We start from the raw sequence: 22,797 nt of genomic DNA on the forward strand, positions 1-22,797 counted from the left end.
ACATTATGACCCTGCACCAAAAAAATACAAGACAAGAAAAATGCCCAATATGTTCAGTGTGCTATAGTGTTAGCACTTTTAAAGAGAAGCTTTTCGCGCAAATCGCCGAAAAAGACTCGCGAGTCTTTTTCGGCGATTCCCTGAAATTGCCCCGCCGCGTCTGCCATCCCGCCGGCGACTTACATGTTCGCCGGTGGGATGGCAGGGGTAGGCAACTCGGGGAGATTAGTCGCCCGCGAACAGGGAGTTTTATCGCGGGCGACAAACCCCCCCTGTGTGCCAGAGCCCTTATCAGCGTTTTGGCCCCCAACCCCTCTCCAACAGCAAAGCCCATAGAAGGAAAAGAGCAGAGGAAAATTAGGGGATGTTTGTGCAAGTTCTATTGTAAGAATCCAAATAGGGGTTCTACATTGCCAGTATCTTAGTAAAAATAGTTGCCTGCAGGAGGAAACTTTGTGCGACTTCGGAAAGCTGAAGTAATGCGTAGGCCTTTCCACTGGTGGTTCATCACCGCGGTATCAGAGATTTATCACTGGTGACTAATCTCCCTGTGGGACATTACACTTAATTGCAAACCTTATTAACAGAGAAAAGATAACAGAAATAGGACTGACTGGATTGTTTTCCCAGAAAATGCACCAATCTTCCAATCTTAATTAAGGATCAATGCAGTGCAGAGGCAAAAGCAGACCCATCTTTCCATCTATAATGCCGCACACTAGCCATTTTTCTCAATAATTTGCCCTTTCTTCAAATACTAAGGATCAAAAATAATCCTGTACCTTAGAAGTACTTCTACCTGTATTAGAACTGCGCATATCTGGGAGGTTTAACAATTTTTCATAGAGAAGCAAGAAATCCATTTTCCATTTATTTTAATTAAATTCAACTTGCCTACAGCAAACCTGTGGTGCATGAGCTTTGTAAACCATACTGCAAAATGTTTGCTCATCTTTATATTTAGCTTAGTAATAGCAAAATACTTGAGGAATTTAACCCTTTTACTGCCAGCCATTTTGGTCAAAGCGGAACTTGTATTGCCAGACAGTTTTTGAACATTTTGCACTGTTTCACTTTAGGGGCCTTTCCTCGGGGGGAATTTTAGTTTACCAAGGAAAACAATATATCGTTTTTTTCAGAACAACCTAAGCTTTCAAAATATGGTAGAATTTTTGTGTAATTCCAATTCTGTAACAAGATATAGGCTTCTAAATGTCTAAAAATGCAAAAAAAATCAAATTTTCCATAATATAATCACACATACTAGAAACAAAAATTATTTTATGCACGAATATACAACTGATTTGGAAAGTCCCATGTCTCCTGAACGTGCCAATACCAAATATATATAGTTTTATGGAGATTTCTCACTTGTATAGGTCAAAAACTCCCAGCAGTACACTACCAAATTCCCAAAGCACTGCTCCAAAAAAACTGCATACTTTGGATTTCAAGGCCAAAATTCCACTAACAGAAGGTTTATCCCAGAAAATTGTACATTTTTGGAAAGAACAGATTCTGGGGAATACAGAATAGGCACAACTGTCTGTCTACTCCAAACTATCAAGTCGCAATGCTTTCCTAAAGTTATTGGTTTTTATCAAAATTTGTGATTTTTTTAAAAAATCGCTTCAAAGCTTCTAGTCTATAGTATCTTATCTCCTACAGGTCATAAAGTAACCAAATAAAACACCCTAAATATGAATGCCTGGGGTCCACTGAACAGTTTGATGCCCAATATGTATAGGTTTACCTAAGTATGTGGCATGTAGGGGCCCCAATGTGAACATACCCCATATGAACTGTCATTTCTGTCATTTCAGCTTCTGCAAAATCAACACATTTACATCATTATATGTGGGATGAAGCTAGTAAAAAGTACGCTCACCCCAGAAAGTCATATATTTTTGGAAAGTACACATTCCCCCGAATCTAAAATGGGTACCCATGTCTTTCTACTCCAAAGTACCAAGCCGCACAGCTTTTCTAAAGTTAGCAATTTTGATGACATTTCCAAAAATCCCCTCAAAGCTTCCATTTTGAAGCATCTTATCTCCCACATTGCATTAGGTACCAAGATAAAACACCCTGAATTTGAACACCAGGGGTCCACTGAACAGTTTGATGCCCAATATGTATAGGTTTACCCAAGTATGTGGCATGTAGGGGCCCGAATGTGAACATACCCCCATATATACTGTCATTTCTGTCATTTCAGCTCCTGCAAAATCAACACATTTACATCATTATATGTGAGATAAAGCTACAAAAAAGTACGCTCACCCCAGAAAGCCATATATTTTTGGAAAGTACACATTCCCCCGAATCTAAAATGGGTACCCATGTCTTTCTACTCCAAAGTACCAAGCCGCACAGCTTTTCTAAAGTTAGCAATTTTGATGACATTTCCAAAAATCCCCTCAAAGCTTCCACTTTGAAGCATCTTATCTCCCACATAGCATTAGGTACCAAGATAAAACACCCTGAATTTGAACACCAGGGGTCCACTGAACAGTTTGATGCCCAATATGTATAGGTTTACCCAAGTATGTGGCATGTAGGGGCCCGAATGTGAACATACCCCCATATATACTGTCATTTCTGTCATTTCAGCTCCTGCAAAATCAACACATTTACATCATTATATGTGAGATAAAGCTACAAAAAAGTACGCTCACCCCAGAAAGCCATATATTTTTGGAAAGTACACATTCCCCCGAATCTAAAATGGGTACCCATGTCTTTCTACTCCAAAGTACCAAGCCGCACAGCTTTTCTAAAGTTAGCAATTTTGATGACATTTCCAAAAATCCCCTCAAAGCTTCCATTTTGAAGCATCTTATCTCCCACATAGCATTAGGTACCAAGATAAAACACCCTGAATTTGAACGCCAGGGGTCCACTGAACAGTTTGATGCCCAATATGTATAGGTTTACCTAAGTATGTGGCATGTAGGGGCCCCAATGTGAACATACCCCCATATATACTGTCATTTCTGTCATTTCAGCTCATGCAAAATCAACACATTTACATCATTATATGTGGGATAAAGCTACAAAAAAGTACGCTCACCCCAGAAAGTCATATATTTTTGGAAAGTACACATTCCCCCGAATCTAAAATGGGTACCCATGTCTTTCTACTCCAAAGTACCAAGCCGCACAGCTTTTCTAAAGTTAGCAATTTTGATGACATTTCCAAAAATCCCCTCAAAGCTTCCACTTTGCAGCATCTTATCTCCCACATAGTGTTAGGTACCAAGATAAAACACCCTAAATTTGAACGCCAGGGGTCCACTGAACAGTTTGATGCCCAATATGTATAGGTTTACCTAAGTATGTGGCATGTAGGGGCCCCAATGGGAACATACCCCCATATGATCTATCATTTCAGCTCCTGCAAAATCAACACATTTACATCCTTTATGTGGGATAATGCTACAAAAAAAGTACATTCACCCCAGAAAGCCATATATTTTTGGAAAATACACATCCCCCCGAATCTATAATGGGTAAATATTTCTTATTGCTACAAAGTACCAAGCTGTAAAGCTTTCCTAAGTTTGCAGATTTATATGACATTTTCGAAAATCGCATAAAAATGTTGCAATTTGCCGCATTTATCTCTCACAATTTCTTGATAAAGATCAGATAAAGACAAATCACCCCAAAAAGGAACACCGGAGGTCTACTGAACAGTTTGATGCCCAATATGCATAGATATACCAAAGTCTGCGGTATGTACTGAACCCAAAATGAAAATAGCGCATAAGGATTTCTCGCCTGCCAGCTCAGCTTTTGCACACAGAGCCCCCTGTCAGTGTATTATGTGCCAAAACTTCCCCTAACCATACAGTGACCCCCACAAAACCATATATTTTTGGAAAGTACACATTCTGACAAATCCAACAAGGGTAAAGAGTCCTTTCTACACCAAAGTACCAATCTGCAGAGCTTTCCTAAAGTTATTGGTTTTTATGACATTTCAGAAAATCGCCTAAAAATGTTGCAATTTGTCGCATTTATCTCACACAATTTCTTGCGTACAAAGGCAAGTCACCCCAAATAGGAACACCAGAGGCCTACTGAACAGTTTGATGCCCAATATGCATAGATATACCAAAGTCTGCAGTATGTACTGAACCCTAAATGAAAATAGCGCATAAGGATTTCTCGCCTGCCAGCTCAGCTTTTGCACACAGAGCCCCCTGTCAGTGTATTATGTGCCAAAACTTCCCCTAACTATACAGAGACCCCCACAAAACCATATATTTTTGGAAAGTACACATTCTGACAAATCCAACAAAGGTAAAGAGTCCTTTCTACACCAAAGTACCAAGCCGCAAAGCTTTCCTAAAGTTATCGGTTTTTATGACATTTCAGAAAATCGCCTAAAAATGTTGCAATTTGCCGCATTTATCTCACACAATTTCTTGCGTACAAAGGCAAGTCACCCCAAATAGGAACACCAGAGGCCTACTGAACAGTTTGATGCCCAATATGCATAGATATACCAAAGTCTGCGGTATGTACTGAACCCTAAATGAAAATAGCGCATAAGGATTTCTCGCCTGCCAGCTCAGCTTTTGCACACAGAGCCCCCTGTCAGTGTATTATGTGCCAAAACTTCCCCTAACTATACAGATCCCCCACAAAACCATATATTTTTGGAAAGTACACATTCTGACAAATCCAACAAGGGTAAAGAGTCCTTTCTACACCAAAGTACCAATCTGCAGAGCTTTCCTAAAGTTATTGGTTTTTATGACATTTCAGAAAATTGCCTAAAAATGTTGCAATTTGTCGTATTTATCTCACACAATTTCTTGCGTACAAAGGCAAGTCACCCCAAATAGGAACACCAGAGGCCTACTGAACAGTTTGATGCCCAATATGCATAGATATACCAAAGTCTGCAGTATGTACTGAACCCTAAATGAAAATAGCGCATAAGGATTTCTCGCCTGCCAGCTCAGCTTTTGCACACAGAGCCCCCTGTCAGTGTATTATGTGCCAAAACTTCCCCTAACTATACAGAGACCCCCACAAAACCATATATTTTTGGAAAGTACACATTCTGACAAATCCAACAAGGGTAAAGAGTCCTTTCTACACCAAAGTACCAAGCCGCAAAGCTTTCCTAAAGTTATCGGTTTTTATGAGATTTCAGAAAATCGCCTAAAAATGTTGCAATTTGCCGCATTTATCTCACACAATTTCTTGCGTACAAAGGCAAGTCACCCCAAATAGGAACACCAGAGGCCTACTGAACAGTTTGATGCCCAATATGCATAGATATACCAAAGTCTGCAGTATGTACTGAACCCTAAATGAAAATAGCGCATAAGGATTTCTCGCCTGCCAGCTCAGCTTTTGCACACAGAGCCCCCTGTCAGTGTATTATGTGCCAAAACTTCCCCTAACTATACAGAGACCCCCACAAAACCATATATTTTTGGAAAGTACACATTCTGACAAATCCAACAAGGGTAAAGAGTCCTTTCTACACCAAAGTACCAAGCCGCAAAGCTTTCCTAAAGTTATCGGTTTTTATGAGATTTCAGAAAATCGCCTAAAAATGTTGCAATTTGCCGCATTTATCTCACACAATTTCTTGCGTACAAAGGCAAGTCACCCCAAATAGGAACACCAGAGGCCTACTGAACAGTTTGATGCCCAATATGCATAGATATACCAAAGTCTGCGGTATGTACTGAACCCTAAATGAAAATAGCGCATAAGGATTTCTCGCCTGCCAGCTCAGCTTTTGCACACAGAGCCCCGTCAGTGTATTATGTGCAGTAACCCCCCCCTAACTATACAGTGACCCCCAGAAAACCATATATTTTTGGAAAGTACACATTCTGATGAATTCAAAATAGGTAAAGTTATTTTTGTACACCAAAGTTACACCTGGCAAAGCTACGCTAAAAACAGATCAGGAACACTTATATAGGGATAAAATGTGATAAAACCACAAAAATTGTGCAAATCAGTGAAACAACAAAATAAGTTACATGACAGTGTAATTAGTGGCCAGAATATCTGATCCAATAGTTACGCTGTCAAAATAAACAGTTTTTAGGTAAAAGAAAATAAAAACAAAGTGGTAATATGAAAAAAAAAAAAAAAAAAAGCAAAACAAAAAAAAACCAAAGTGTTTGTGTATACATGTGTGTACATGTGTAAAAGTTGTGTGATAGTGTGTAAGTGTGTATATGAGTGTAAATAAGTGTATAAAAGTGTGAAAAATGGAAAAAAAAAAAAAAAAAAAAATAAAATAAAAAAATGCTAAAATGTGTGCTGTAAGTGTGTGTAAATGTATGTAAGTGTGTATAAATGTATGTAAATGTGTGTATAAGTGTGTAAAAGTGTGTAAATGCAATAAAAAAAAAAAGTCCTTACCTGTTCCTGAAGACCGATCGCCTCCTTCGTCATTTGGGCCGGCGCTGGGGGAGAGGGAGGAAGCAGGAAGCAGCAGATGCGATGCGATCGCATCTGCTGCTTCCTGGAGGGTCCTGCGAGCGATCGGTTCGCAGGACCCTGATGACAGCCCCCCTGGCACATTGCCCAGGGGGGCTGTCATTGTTAGAAGCCCTCTGCAGCGGCGGCACATGCCGCCGCTGCAGAGGGCAGCGCTTAAACGCCAACGACGTATGAGACACGTCGTTGGCGTTTAAGCCCTTTTACTGCCAGCACGTATGCCATACGTGCTTGGCAGTAAAAGAGTTAAGGGATTTCAAGGAAAAGAACACCAATGGACTATTTTTTTTTTTTTACATTCGTCGGCTAAGGTCAACTGGACATAGATAGTCAGATAAGGATTTACACCCTAACCATTTAAATCTGGAAACACTGAAACTGTACCATTGCAGTAATTTTTGGCGAGTAGTTTTATCTCCACAATGGCTCCCCATTTTAGGAAGGCATACACAGAGCTTTTTCAAAGATGCCATAGAGAGGAAACTACATTGCCCAGGTGTCCAATTTCCTGTTCAACATTCATTATCTATCCATTAAAACCGTTAAAAATACTTATCACGATAACAGAATATATCCTATCTTATGATATATGTACTAGATTTAATTTTGTTTGCAGCATGTTTGGGTCTTGCAAGACTTGCTAGACAGAACACAGTCTCATTGCTAAATTTAATGGCAGCTTTTCGTTAGTAAGTGTGCATGACACATGCTTCCTCTGAGCAGATTCTTTTCATTCTAGCTTAGACACATGGGGTCAGGTGATAAACACATTTACAGCCAAGGCTCAAACCAAACATAAATATGGGTGGGTGCTTTGTTTACTCCACAAACAATTGGTTCAGAATGGTGGTCTACACAAATCCTTCTGTCACACCTCTTATTGCTTTGCTTATTATCCACAAAATGCAGTCATAACTGCAGTATACAAAATCACCTGCTAAAGATATATAAGTAACTAATAGTTATCCATATATATATATATATATATATATATATATATTTAAAAAAAAAAAAAGGTCCATAAATAGAGTAACCAAGCACAATTAATTAGACCAGCGCTGTCCAACTGGCGGCCCTCGACCCCCCTCTGTGTGGCCCCCCACCTGTCTGGCTGCTTTGATGGCTTACCTTTGTGTTAGCTTTAAATGGTATCAGTACTGAGATTAACTGGCCCCCTGCATGGTTATCACCTCAGATTCAGGCTGTAATCCCCCTGTATTGTTTAAAAATGTAATCCCCTGTGGTGTTCACACCTTTTTATCTCTGCATTGTTCACCCCCTGCAGTGTTCACACCTCAGGCTCAGACTGTAATCACCCACATTGTTCACCTCTTCACACCTCAGACATTGTATGTACTGCCTGGCCTATGCTGCCTATACACATACACATGAGTATGGCACATAGGCAGCATAGGGCAGGGAGGGTATGGCACCCACAGGCAGGGTAGGGCAGGCAAAGTATGGCACACACAGGCAGGGTAGGGCAGGCAAAGTATGGCACACACAGGCAGCATAGGGCAGGGAGGGTATGGCACACACAGGCAGGGTAGGGCAGGCAGAGTATGGCACACACAGGCAGCATAGGGCACGGAGGGTATGGCACATAGGCAGCATAGGGCAGGGAGGGTATGGCACCCACAGGCAGCATAGGACAGGCAGAGTATGGCACACACAGGCAGCATAGGACAGGCAGAGTGCTGCCTGTGTGTGCCATACTCTGCCTACCCTATGCTGCCTGTGGGAGGTGAACCTGGCAGGGGTTTGTTCTGGGAGTTTGTTAGCAGTTGGAAATAGCCATTAAATGGTCCCTAAGGTGTGTAATTATATGCTGGGGGTTGCTGTGCTATCCACAGGGGAGGAGGAGGCACATGGATTTAAGGGTGTCTTAATATGACATAATATAATTCTTTAACATATGAATGATGGTTGATATCCCTGCAGCGATCATTGTGATAAAATGGGTGTGGTTTGAAGTGGGTGTGGTTTAAAATGGGGGAGTGGCCAAAACTGGCTTCCATTAACAGCCCTCCACTATGTATGCGAGAGAAATTCCGGCCCTCGGCACCGCAGAAGTTGGACAGCACTGAATTAGACTATTCCTATGACTGAAAGCACATGCCAACCATTAATGCCAGTAAATGGTTACCCTCATATAATAACTTTTGTTCAGACTGGAGACAGGCTCTAGCTGCAAGCCACGTTCAACCTACACGAAAATGTGATCCAACTTGTCAAACTGGGATTACAGGATATTATGGCAAAGCCCAGATGGATCTAATTTTTAAAAAAACAAATGCTTTAGTTTGAATCAGGTCGGTCTGTGTATGAAAAACCTTTTGCTCATCCATTTCCTATGAACCAATTGATAGGCAGGCAGTTACTTGATCATTGGTTCAAATGAGTAGAACGTGCTGCAACTGCTCCTTTGGAACTGGACAATCTGAACAGTAAAATCTGAAGTCAAAGAAGCACCTCAGCTATGTGTAAGGCTGGTGGCTCTCATGGAGATTAATCACCCGCGATAAATCTTTGCACCACAGATGACTAATCTCCCTGAAATGCCCTCCCACCTGCAAGAATTTGAATCGCTAGTGGGATGGCATACACACATTTCCTCATGAAGGAACTTTGGATAACGGCGGGAAGGCATTTCAGGAGATTAGTCGCCTGTGGTGCGAAGATTTATCGCGGGTGAATTATCTCCCTGTGTGCCACCAGCCTAAGGGCTCTGGCACAAGGGGAGATTAGTCACTGCGCGACAAATTCCTCCCCGAAATGCCATCCCGGCTAGAATACGCGGCGGCGCGATTTGCCAAAGTCACTTGAGAGGAAACTTCGGCAAATCGCGCCGCCGCGTATGCTATCCCATCAGCGATTTACATTCTAGCCGGTGGGAAGGCATTTCGGGGAGATTAGTCAATCGTGACAAGGAGATTTGTTGCGGCGCGACTAAGCTCCCAGTCTGTCACAGCCCTAAGGGTATAGACACATGGAGCTACTAGTAGCAGCTACTTTACACAAGGAAATACCCTGCCATAGACAATACTCAGAATAGCTACGGCTAAAACACACGTAGGGACAATTATCAGTAAATTATCAGCATTGTCAATTTTTGTGGCCGTGACAAGTAGCTGCTACTAGTAGCTCCATGTGCCTTCACCCTAAATAATGAATATTCTGCGACTAATTACATCCCATAGATGTGCACAGGATAATTTTGTATCTACTAAATCTGCAAAGCGTTAAAAACCATAAATGGTAACTTAAGTCAGTCAATACCGGTGACTTTAAAGGGGAAGGAAAGGCTAAGTCACTTGGGGGTGCCAAAATGTTAGGCACCCCCAAGTGATTAAATCGCTTACCTTGTACCCCGGGCTGGTGCCCCTGTTAGGAGAAAACCGCACCAGCCCGGGGTATCTGTAGCGAGCACTTCCTTCTTCCGTGTTTCTTCTGCGGCGAATTCCCTGGGCCGGCGCATGCGCATTAGAGTGAAAAGCTGACTTTCTTGTTAAAGTTCGACTTTTCACTCTAATGCGCATGCGCAGCGCGCAAACGCAGAAGAAGGAAGCACTCGCTGCTACCCCGGGGTGGTGCTGTTCTCTCTTAACAGGGGCACCAGCCCGGGGTACAAGGTAAGCGATTTAAGTTACTTGGGGGTGCCTAACATTTTGGCACCCCCAAATGACTTTCTCTCTCTCATTTAAGGGGCACCTTTTAAGTTTAAACATAAGTGCAGTTGCTTGTTTCAAGCAGATTAAAGTCATTCAGACACAGTTTGAATGATATCATAAAAAAAAAAAAAAAGGTGTTTACTTAGGAGAGCAAACAGACCTTTACCAAAATCTCACATGATCTTTAAGCTTGGCCACCCAATAACTGCTTTAGCCTTAAGGTGGCCATACACGCACCGATAATATCGTACGAAACCTCGTTTCGTACGATATTCGGTGCGTGTATGGTATGTCGGCGAGTCGACCGATATCGCAGGAAGCTGCTGATATCGGCCGACTCGCCGATCGGACCAGTTGGAAAATTTTGATCGGGCGCCATAGAAGGCGCCTGATCAAAATCTCCCTTCAGAGCTGAATCGGCAGAAGGAGGTAGAAATCCTATTGTTTATACCTCCTTACCTGCCGATTCAGCCCTGAATGGTGTGTGGCACATCTGTCACATCTGCCAAAATGTCACAGATCGCCACGTGTATGGCCAGCTTTAGAGTTTGGGTATCATTAGGCTATAGCTTCAACTACTGCGCTATTAAACAGATAATCATAAAAGAAAAATATTAAGAATTACACCTTCAACCGGTCTGCCTCAACTCAGGAGAGTTGAAAAGACTAAAGGGCTCCATATGGATCTCTGCTGACAAATGTGCATCAGACAGAATCAAAATTGCTGGGTATAGTTCAGATTAGTGATGGCTAAAGGTCATTCCAGCCATCACTTCTGAAGTGCAACTGGCCTCCCCTCTGACACTCTGAGCAAAGCCTTCAGTTTCAGGTCAGACATTTATAGAATGCACATGTCAAAACGTATGAAGGAGATGCTGGAGCAAATGACTAGTGAGCCCAAGCTTATTGGTTCTTTCGCAAAAGGGTAAAAAGCAGCAGCGAGAGGTCTTCGTCATAAGGAGATTTAAGTCTTCAAGGAATTTGGGGAATTCACCAGCTACATTCAGCTGTTCTTCTCACAAACCAAATAAAGAGCCCAAGGACTTTCCTTTATTCCTGGCTGCCAAATACATTATTTGCTGCATAGTGTATTAGCTACACAAATATTTTATATGTTAGTTGTTTATGGTGTACTTTTTATTTCTAAATTACATAGCAAGTAATTCACTCTACTATTTAGAATTTTATTTGTGAACCAAAAGTTGTAATATTGGTGTGTAGGTGCCATCTCAGTGCACGGAGTCTGAGCTTTCAGACAGAGCCAGCGCTACACATTTGATCTGCTTTCAGGTAACCTTTGGTTTCCCCTACTCCTATGTAACTCCTATGTAACTATGCTTATAATAGCAAGAGTTCTCCTTTTATCCATCAAAAAGGAATATGTAACATTAGAATTGCTGGAAATCAATCTTGGCCAAACCTCAGTGGTCAGATCAAGTATAGATTATAGGGTCATGTTAAAGGAAAAGTAACACAAAAATGTTTAAGTAAAAAATGTATTCTACCCTGCTCCAATAATTGCCCTATCCTTCCCAGTGTTTATTATTTTAAATGCTTTATTAGAAAATACCTTGTAAAAACATTGCATTCTGGTCATTTCAAGAAATTGCAGAATCCACTATGCGACACTATGCGATTGATCGATGCTAGCCTTCCTTCTGTATAGGAAGGAGTCGGGCTAGGAGGAGATGTCGATCATCGCATAGTGGATTCTGCACCTTCTGGATCGCCATATCGCTGTATTTGAAATGACCGGATGCTACATTTTTACAAGGTATTTTCTAATAAAGCATGTAAAATAATAAACGCTGGGAAGGATAGGGCGATTATTGGAGCAGTGTAGAATATATTTTTACTTAAAGTTAGTGCTCTTTTGGTCCTTGCTCAATAAATGTACATGTGGCTTAAAAAAAAGGAAAAGTCAACCAAAGATGAACTGACAAAATGACCTAATGTTTTGGGGGTGGTAAACATTGGGCAGATAGGAACAGGGTAAATAGAAAAGTTGGAGCAGCTGTGAGTAGGAGTCTGCAATATCCAGAGATCATACAAAATACATTATTCAGAACTTTTGCTGCTCTGTGTACAAAAGTAAGTGTGATCACTTAATTGTTCTGTAATGCTGGGATCCATTTACTGCTTTAGCAAGAATGCAGCACATCAATTCTGAGAGATGTGACTATGATTCATACTTTTACACCCACTCTCACATGAATACTTGTTTAAATGTCAAGGGTGATTGGCTGTATATATAAAACTGCGTTATTCACCTCTCACTTAATATCTTGCCAATAATTTAGCAGAAATGGATTACCTACAAAATTAAATGGCAGAACCCAGTAAGCTATTTAATAAAACAGAAGCTGAACAGGATTTAAAGTCTGGGTCAAAATACATGTGAACAATAGTGCAAAGTAGTGAAACCTTACAATTACAAACATTTAGGGTAAAGACACACAGAGCTACTAGTAGCAGCTACTTGTGACTACTAAAATGGACAATGCTGATCATTTACTGATACAGGTATAGGACCCGTTATCCAGAATGCTCGGGACCTGGGGTTTTCTGGATAAGGGATCTTTCCGTAATTTGAATCTCTATACTTTAAGTCTGTTAATAAAGCACTTAAACATTAAATAAACCCAATAGGATTGTTTTGCCTCCAATAAGGATCAATTATATCTTAGTTGGGATCAAGTATAAGGCATTGTTTTATTATTACAGAGAAAAGGGAAATATTTTTTAAAAATGTGAACTATTTCCTTAGAATTGAGTTTATGGGAGATGGCCTTTCGGTAATTTCTGGATAATAATAATAACAATAATAATAACAATAATAACAATAAAAATAATAATAGATTTCAGGGTAACGGGTCCCATACCTGTAACTGTCTCTACATGTGTTTTAGCAGAGGCAATTCTCAGTATTGTCTATGGCAGGGTATTTTCCAGAGTTTAGTAGCCGTGAAAAAGTAGCTGCTACTAGTAGTTCCGTGTGTCTTCACACTTACTGCTGGCGAAATAACAGGCTGAACACCATGGGTGAAATATATGGCTACTTTACCATTCATAAAGCTTCAAAGATCCCTTCAGTATTTGGTGAGTAAAAAACAAGCAAGGAAGCGTAAGTTGAAGATAATTGAACAGGAGTATATCATATTATTAATATTAAATTAAACATATTAAATTTTTAAACATTAAAAATATTCATGTTTCAGTATCCTGCCTCAAAGGTATTAGAAATATTCCCATAAGAACACTGCTGTGACATTAGACAGAAATGCAGTAGGTAACCTGGCCATAGCTACACTGAAAACATTAGGGCTCATTTACATCCAGATGCATTTGTCCTGATTCTTTGGACACAAGGGCGCAGATCTGTGCAACAGCATCCTCATGTGCAAATAAAAAATAGTATAAACCTCACATGATTGTTTTGCTGAAGCATAGCTCTGTCCCCTAATATGGATAAAATAGGTGCATCTTTATTAAGAGCTTTAGTTGTACTTTACAAAGCCATCTACTTGTTAGGGTCCCTCTCCTACCAGGCCTACTGCAACATGCTGCTTTCAGTTTTCATTGACCCACCATCTAGACCACTATTTTTAAGATGCCTTTGGGATTTCCAATTAGAATGAAACATTTTCTCACAGTGCCAATTCTGACCTGAAGACACCAAGGCTCACCACTCAATCCCCTTGGGCGTTGATCACGGAGGTGACGGGACAGACAAGCAACTTCTAATAAAGCCTCCATTTAGCGCTGTATATCTTAAGCCTCATGAGTGCAACCAGTCATTCTGTCTAACTACAATTCCCATCATCCCTGGCATAGATGTATGGGGCGGATAGAGAAGGCATTTAATTGTAATTCTGTAAATGCATCACATTAAGTAGAAGTCCAATGTAAAAAGGAAGATTTATAGGAAAGTATTTTTAATACTGAAGTGATTTCACTGGAAGCAAAGATTTTTTAGCGGCTGCCAATCATAATGACTGACTGCAAGCACTCACGGACATCTGCTGCGAATCATTTGCAGACTGTTATTCTGTTAGTGTGGATCCAGCTGGGTAACATCATTGACGCTTTATATGAAAGTACAGCAGCGCCCTCCTTTCAACCTTATCAGGAGAGTGGGAGAGAAAAGGAAGCTGTGGGGAGGATAAATGAATGCAACAGACAGGAGGAAGACTAATTATTCTCCATGCACGGATCAACATTATAGAAAGAGTTCCTCGCCATCCGCAGGAGAAAAATTACAGCTGTTGAAGAAGAACTTAGTGAAAGCACTTATTGACTGTGTGGGCAAGTGGTGGGAGAAAGGTAAATGACAAGTGACAAAGTCATTACTGCTACCTGCAGTATAGGGGCTGTTAAATAACTCACAGCGAGATCCCCACAACACTCAATACAGGCTTAGGTATCTGGTTATCATCAAGAATTAGAAAACAAAAATAAAGGAAAAGTTGTGCTATAGGATATTAAGACATTCTGTGCATTAAGCTACCAAGCAATACCCTCCCTTTTAAAGGAGAAGGGAAGGCAAAGTCACTTGGGGGTGCTAAAATGTTAGGCACCCCCAAGTGACTTTAATCGCTTACCTTGTACCCCGGGCTGGTGCCCCTGTACGGAGAGAACAGCACCAGCCTGGGGTACCTGCAGCGCTTCCTCCTTCCTGCTGTGCGAGCGCGCGCATGCGCAGTAGAGTGAATAGTGGAACTTTAACAGAGAAGTCTGCTTTTCACTCTACTGTGCATGCGCCTATTGTGTTAGTCGCAGCGAAACGAAGGCGGAAGGAGGAAGCGCATCGCTCCAGGTACCCCGGGCTGGTGCTGTTTTCTCCTAACAGGGGCACCAGCCTGGGGTACAAGGTAAGCGATTAAAGTCACTTGGGGGTGCCTAACATTTTAGCACCCCCAAGTGACTTAGCCTTTTCTTCTCCTTTAAGCAAAACAGGGATTGTTTGTCCATATATTACAATATATGTACAAGCTGGCCAACTACATCAAAGTCATCCCCAGTCTGGCCAGTACTACACTCACTTTTATCAGATTCATTAAGAATTCTACTGATTCAATATACCTTTGGCCAGCTTTAAAGTATATAAAGCAATACTATAAAGTCTTATTTTTATTTATATTATCAAGAGTTATTCCGTTTACAGAGAGAGCGATGATATAGGTTTGGGTAGTATGAGGCTGAAACAGTTGACACTAACAGGACAGCAAAAACACTGCTGTAAAGGCTCCATCCTGAGGCATTCTTATGATTGCAATACACTAACCTATGTCAGATTCAGAGCTGAAGTCCTATGGTAGAAAGAATGCAGAAGAGTAGCCTTGCTGCAATGTTTACAAAGCTAGGCTAATGTCTAGGAGAGCTGTATACAGAAAGACAAAGGGAGAAAATATCCTCACAAAACTATTTTGGGGTGTGGCTGAATAACCATTTTAAGTGAGACTTAATTCTGTGTGCTTCTGTATTAAGTGATATGGCTGAACATACAAAAGAAAGGCCCAAAGGGATATTAGTGCAGAAAACATGGCTACAAAGGGAAGGGGGGGGGGGGGGGGTTTACTGTCCAGTAGTATATTTTTTCAGCCAGAATAAAGTTTTAATGTATGTATACTTTAACTTTTCTGTAATGAAAGACTTAAGTTGGTCATACAAGGGAAGACCAGGTGCCACCTACACTAGTGATCCCCAACCAGTGGTTCAAGAGCAACATGTTGCTCCCCAACCCCTTGGATGTTGCTCCCAGGGGCCTTAAAGCAGGTGCTTATTTTTGAATTCCTGAATTTAGTTGCATAAAAACCCTGTGTAATGACAAACAGCCTTCTGTAGGCTGTCAGTCCAATATGAGGCTACCAATTAGCTTATTATTGCTTATATGTTACCCCCAGAACTTTTTTCATGATTGTGTTGCTCCCCAACCCTTTTTCCATTTGAATGTGGCTCATATGTATAAAAGGTTGGAGACTCCGGCTTTACACCCATGGATGAATGGAAGGAGATTTTATGTTTACATGAGGTAGAGCCACCTTTATATTGTTGTTTATATTGTTGAAGGTGGGAGGGAGGGAAGAGAAGCCGATTCTGCTGAACTGCCGGATTTCAGAACAAACTTCTATCCAGTATGGAAATCATACTCAAATAATTGTATGGAACACTTGTGTGGCCAGCATTGCAACACACCTTTAGACCACTGTGGCCATGGAAGTCAAAACAATGATAAAAACAGTGGAATACCTTTACCTTTAAAAACTGTAGCAAATAAAGGGAAGTTGTGCTTGCCACTAAAATGTTAGGCAGGGGTGCAATGAGGCGTTACACCTTTAAAACCTAGCAGAATAATTGAAAGCTCTTTAATACAATTTTGATTTGGTTTGAAGAAAACCTATGTACATTGTATTATGTGCATAATTTGTGCATCATCAGTATAAGGTACCTATAATGTTTTTGGGTTAAAATGTTTTAGATTTCAAATACAAAGAACCCCAGTGAAAATGAAATCCCTGCCTACAGTTTGCCAGTATTTCTGTACATGCTGTCAGACCTTAAGACGTTACATAGAAGACTCAGGTGAACCAACTTGGTGACAACACTTATCTCCATTTCTCCATTAAACATGTACAGAAAAGTTTTACACAGGACTGCCATATCCTGGACACCAGAACAAAGAAGACAAGAGTGGAAAGAGGTAGTAAGTGATTAACCTAAATCATATCTTAGGGGATCCAAACAGGGAACATGCATTGGTGCCAATTTTACATTGATTCACAAAACAAATAATTATGCAATTGATGATTTCCAGTATTTAGAGTATACATATATTGCTATAAGCTGTAATATTATGGATCAGAAGAAAATAGATACCATATAGCCATATAGACGTCTTTTTATTTGTTGGCAGCAGTGCATGTTCCCCTTTGTGTTCTATGTCCCATTTATTTAACAGGTAATCACCAGTGGGTTAAGAATCATGTGAATTTCCTCCAGGAAAGGTGCATGTTAGCATACGAGCAGTTGGACCCCATTATACATGTTAACAAAAAGAAAGGAAGCAATTATTTGGGAAAACAAGATGGTTTTCCCAAAGAGCGTCAGTCTTACCGCTATCCCTCTTGAAAAGTGCTCCTTCTCATAGAGGTGATCAAAAACACGATATTCCCTTCTCTGGACAAAGCACTTTGTTATCTGGAGAAACAGGTCACAACCATGACAATCGAACCAGAGTATCCAAGTTGGATTATAGAGTAATAATAGTTACATAGACAAGCTTACAAGAGCAGTAACAATCATGTGAGTCAACTTTAAGGGTTTCATTAATTATAGGTATTAACAAAGACAAGCACAAATGCAAGACAATGTGAGGTAAGAACATCATGAGTATTATCAAAAACTTTAAGTAGGAAGCAATACAAGCATTTGAAAATCAATATCAGAAATAACTCAGCCCACGTTATCAGGGTGATCTATTGTACTCCAAATAATAATATGCACAGTGGTGTTACAAAAAATAATCAGCATCCAAACATCAAATGCTGACTGGCTGAATATCAACAATCCATGGGCCCAATACCTGATATCCCCCAAGGCAAATAACCGAGAATGGTTTATATCACCCAGAGACTTTCCCATGAACCATTCAGGGCAGTGATTGAACATGTACAGCGTGAGATAAATATAAATTCTTGGTATTTTGAGGGAACAGCTCTTTTTGTGAAAAGCCACACGCTGTTAGACTAATAGAAAGGTAAGCTTAATGCGATTTTTTGTTTCTTTTTTAGAAAAAAAAAACCCATTACAGAAACATATTTGCAAGATGATTATAGTGTTAATAGCAATATGATCATCTCTGCTTAGTTCACGGAAGAAACTAGTGCAGCCTCTAGTAACCATGCAGGGAATAAAAAAAGGCATATATTCTATTTTCCCAGAGTAATTTATGGTGACAAACACTGTGACATGTCTGGAAGCTGAAGGGCCATTCTCCCAAGGTTTGAATAGGTCTAAACATATACTTAGCTGAAGGCTAACAGTACGAAATCATGCTGAGCAGTCTTAAACCTGAATTCATTTTTTTCCAAACCTTCTCTAAACATTTTCTCTTCTGACAGCCTAATGTGTGTGGGTTTATTCTGATAGAAGTAAAAATATTTAAATGGATTTGAAAATGCTTAAAAAAAAAAAAAAAAAAAAACTAAAACAAAAGGCCAATAAACTTGAAATCCTGGATTCCCTGCCAGCATCTGGGTTCAGAAGTTTAAGTCAAGAGTCTTTTCTTAAAATGTGTCTGTTGTAGTTTTAACAAGGAAAGAAACAAAGTATATTTATTAAACCTTATTGTTAGTCATTAAAACATGACTTCCCAAGCAATAACATGCAATTGGTATAAGTGAAAGAATATGAATTAGCAAAGCTAGATTGTTTCTTAACTGGAACCCACCTAAAAAAAAGGAAAACATTCAGAAAGATATACACCCTACAGCTCACATGGTTCTTGTTGAATTTTAACTCCCAGCAGCCCCTGGCAGATTTGGGCTGTTAGTGAAATCTGGGAAATGCAGAATTTTATACAATAGAAACAGTAATTTAATACTTTATCTTTTTTCCCACTAAATTTGATTGCCATAAATTTAACAGCTAATAAGGAAGGTCATATTAGACTAAACAAATAACAGTTTTTTTCTGTTCCTACTTCAAATGCATTGTTTCTCCAAATCATAAACAATACTGAAATCATAGTTGTGAACACATGAGCTGAATGAAATGCTCAGGCCTATGGAACATGGTTTGTGTGTAGCGATAAACACTACTTGTAGCTGACTTGAACTTAAGCCATTTACTAAAGTAAATATATAACTAACCTGGTCATCGGTTACTTTACATACACAGAAATAAAAATTGCTACAAGCAGCACTGCACATTCACTTATTTCCTTAATATTCACACTAGGACATATTCAGACTCTTAGCTAAATTCACTGCAGTCAGTGGTAGATGATACACATAGGTTTGATAGCAAACACATGTAGCAGTGATCAGAATTTCTTGTGTGCCACAAACTTTAAGAAAAACGTGTTGCACCCCCCATACATTGCATGATGGGCATTAAGTTTAAATAACTGTGGCTTACATTGTGCCAAGTGAGCACTGAATTAGCTTGTCATGATTAATGGGTACAACTTGTACAGTGAGCCAGATAAACTTTGTCTCTTTAAAACAGGCAACGACGTTTCAATGTAGAGTTGTACCAAATCCATGATTTAGCCAAATTCTTAATACTCAGCCAAACTGAATTTGAACTCTTCAAGTGAATAATGGATTGTGACCATTTGTATCTGTATTTTTTTTTTATTTTGATGAAGTGATCTGCATAATAATATCTGCATAATATGCAGGTTAGGGTTTGGATTCAGTTTTGCATTCAGTCTCAGCACATTACCTCTATTATAAGAATGGACCTCTATGGACACCTTCTAGAAGAGGATAAAAAGTAATACATAAATTGGTCAAACCAGATGCTCATTTCTGGCTTAGCTACTAAATAGCATTTTATAAACAAATTTTGATACAAAGAATGTAACAGTTTAAAGTCAAAGAATAAATGGAGAGAGGCCTGGGCACATGTTCTTCACAGGTCCATCACATGCATGCAGTATATACACACTGCGCCAGCAATTTGTCACCATTTTCGCTACTATTTAGAGATAATGATTTTGACTTAGTTGGGATCCCAAAACAAAAAGGTAAATAACACATAGAAGAATGTTGGTAACCTTATGTATGTGGGTTACAAAGGAGCACAGTGACCAAAGAAAATGAAACCCTAAAACTGGGGAGAAAGGAAAACTGTTCTTATCACTCCCAGAGAGATATGTGTAGAACATAATAAGGGCTGTGTTTACTTGTGGAGGAAGAAAAGCTAGAAAAATGCAAGAGCATGTACTACATTTAGTTTGCGTTGTTAATTTTAATGCTTAGATAAATAATAGCTTTACAGGATGATCAGGATAAGTGTGCACAGTGCAGGGCTTAACCTTTTACAAGCATCCTGTTTTCCTGTGTCTTTCTGGTCATGGTGTCATGATAATATGTTACTTTTAGCTGCAATACCTAGCTCTAACCAGTAGGAGGAACACATGCTTCACCAAGCCTCTCTAACTGTCCCAGAAGTCAGTCAGTCGCTGACACCATCCAGTAAGATTTAATGGGAAGCTAATTCAGACAAGCTCACCTGCGAAATATTAATCTTGAAAATATGATATTACTGTCGTTTTAACAGGAAGGAAAAACACATTTCCTACTTTTGAGAAAAAAACAACAACTATCTGCCAGAGGATCACCATGACTCTGTATGCGTAATGGATCCCACTAAAGTGATTGTGTGTATCCTGTTACTTGATATTGTGTGTGCCTTTGCTAAATGTGCAAATCAATGTAGTTACTTTGTACAATGAGGTGGCATTATTCATTCCACCCAACCCTGCTAGATCCTTTAAACTGCTTGGGGTTGAAAGTTAATACATTTTATTCCTTACCATTGCAAGCTCAGCTTCAAGCTCCTTAATTCTGTTGTCCTTTAAATCCAGCTGTGACCGCAAAGAACTTGCATGGTCCGTTGCTTCCTTGGCTTGGCGCCGCAGCTCCCACTTTTCTCTTTCTAAAACATCTTTCTCTTTCGCTAAAGCCTTTACTGCATCTTCACTCTCCTGGAAGAAGGGCAGGTGATTAGAGAATGAGAAATGACTGCTAATCACAAACATAACATGAATGGACAATGAGGACGCAAAAGGTCAGAGACAATATCCTAACACAACCGGGAAGATTTTTTAGAGGGGAAATAATTCCTCATTTACACAGTGACTGACAGGAATAGGTCACAGTCAAACCAATCTGCTATTCCCCCTAGACTGTTTAGTATACCTAGGTGCCAGATTTTCTACACATAATTTAAAATATAACTAAATATTTTCATAGTTTCCCAAGGAGCCTAAAAAAAGGCAATAGTGCAGCTACAGGTCTTCACTAAAAAAAAATGTATTTTACATATAGATCAATGCAATGCAGTTTGAAGAGGAGGGCAGTTAAGCTGAACTACAGCTTTATCCAAAAACTGCAGATGGAATATACTACTTTATACAAACTATGGTGGGCGTATCAGCAAAACTACCAGTGTAAACGAGGCCTGAAGCACAGAAAGTTACCATATGTAACACAACTGGATGGCTGTGTGCAGGATACATTGACTTATTAATTAAGGGGCTGAGTGAACCTCCTAAATGATTGTGCCGACTTCCCAGAGAGGTGCAATACTATGAATTTCCTTTCACATGCCCAGCCCACAAAACACAACTAGTGATTTAACAGAAGCAGGGCTCACGGGCATCTTGCAGCTGGCATTTACCTTTGTGGTTTATCAAACAGTGGAGAACTCATCTAATCTTGACAAATATCATGAGGATGCCAAAGACCTCATAGGGCTGATTCACTAAAGTGCGTTAATTTTTATCGCACGCTTTTTTGGGTTAATATAGACGCGAAAATTAACGCGCAATTCACTATAGTGTTACCGCGTGCGTTAAGTCGCACATCGCACGCGTTCATTTGCGCACCGGAATAACAATAACGCATGATTCACAAACACTTAGACGCGCTAAATATCGCATTAGTCTATGCAAAAATTAACACCTACTTGGGGCAGGCGGTAATTATAGAAAAGTACAGTTAATCAACTTTTGGCAATAAAATATGGACTTTGCAGTGTTATTTATTCAAGTCTGTGTTGGCCCTAGAGTGATGCAGCCTCCAGTTTGCAGGGAAATGGTAGTTTTCAGTACAGTAATTTTCCGCAAGTATTGGCATATATATGGCTAACATGGCGTGCGTTTATTCGCACAACTTTTTATACGCGGCAACTATTTATACGTGGCGACTATTTATATGCTGCGACTATTTATACGCGGCAACTATTTATACGCGGCAACTATTTATACGCGGCAACTATTTATACGCGCATGTACCGTCTTTGAGACTAAAATAACGCATGCAGTATCGCGTGTAAAAGTCGCGAAAATTTAGACGCAATAAAAATTTTACCGCATCCTATAAATAGCGCACGTTTTAACGCACTTTAGTGAATCAGCCCTCATGTGTCTTATTTTTGTTGAGCTAAACTGTTGGCTGGGTTACAGCTTTTGCTCTTCATGACACCTGTGTTACCCAAGTGTTGTAAACTCCTTCATGGCAGGGCAGATACAGTTAAATTGCCATTCCACTGGTAGCAATTAGATTAGATGCGCTGCACATAGAAAAGTTAGTGTTACAATCTGATGTTCATGCATCCTTGGCAAATGGTAACATTGGTAGCCACTTTATAAAACCCCGACATTTAGGCATGCCAATTGACTTATATTACAGCGAGATATCAACATGCTTCTATTTAGATAAAGGGAATTCTCAATCTATATATAGATGCATTTGCTTGTCTGTGTCAATACAGTGTGTATACACACAGCCCAACCAACCATCTGCACTCATCCTCACCAGTATTATATGGAATGTCTCTCCTGAGACAGCAAGACTCTGAAGCTTCCAAAAGGAAGGAAAGATTGCCGTTACAAGTTTCTTAAACAACCAAA

The 22,797-nt window shown here is 40.0% G+C and overlaps 1 protein-coding gene across 8 annotated transcripts in view; it reads right to left on the reverse strand.

The window, feature by feature from the left end:
- kazn (kazrin, periplakin interacting protein) overlaps positions 1–22,797 on the reverse strand; it is a 218,017-nt gene that overhangs the window by 12,975 nt on the left and 182,245 nt on the right. For 6 of the 8 annotated variants that reach the window (XM_031904690.1, XM_018095205.2, XM_018095206.2 and 3 more), the window contains 2 exons: positions 20,698–20,868; positions 17,268–17,351 (listed from right to left, as the gene is read on the reverse strand). In XM_031904690.1, coding sequence (XP_031760550.1) covers positions 17,268–17,351; positions 20,698–20,868 — 255 coding nt within the window. 8 annotated transcript variants of the gene reach the window in all.

The sequence above is a fragment of the Xenopus tropicalis genome, chromosome 7 (assembly GCF_000004195.4).
Source record: "Xenopus tropicalis strain Nigerian chromosome 7, UCB_Xtro_10.0, whole genome shotgun sequence".
NCBI lineage: Eukaryota > Metazoa > Chordata > Amphibia > Anura > Pipidae > Xenopus > Xenopus tropicalis.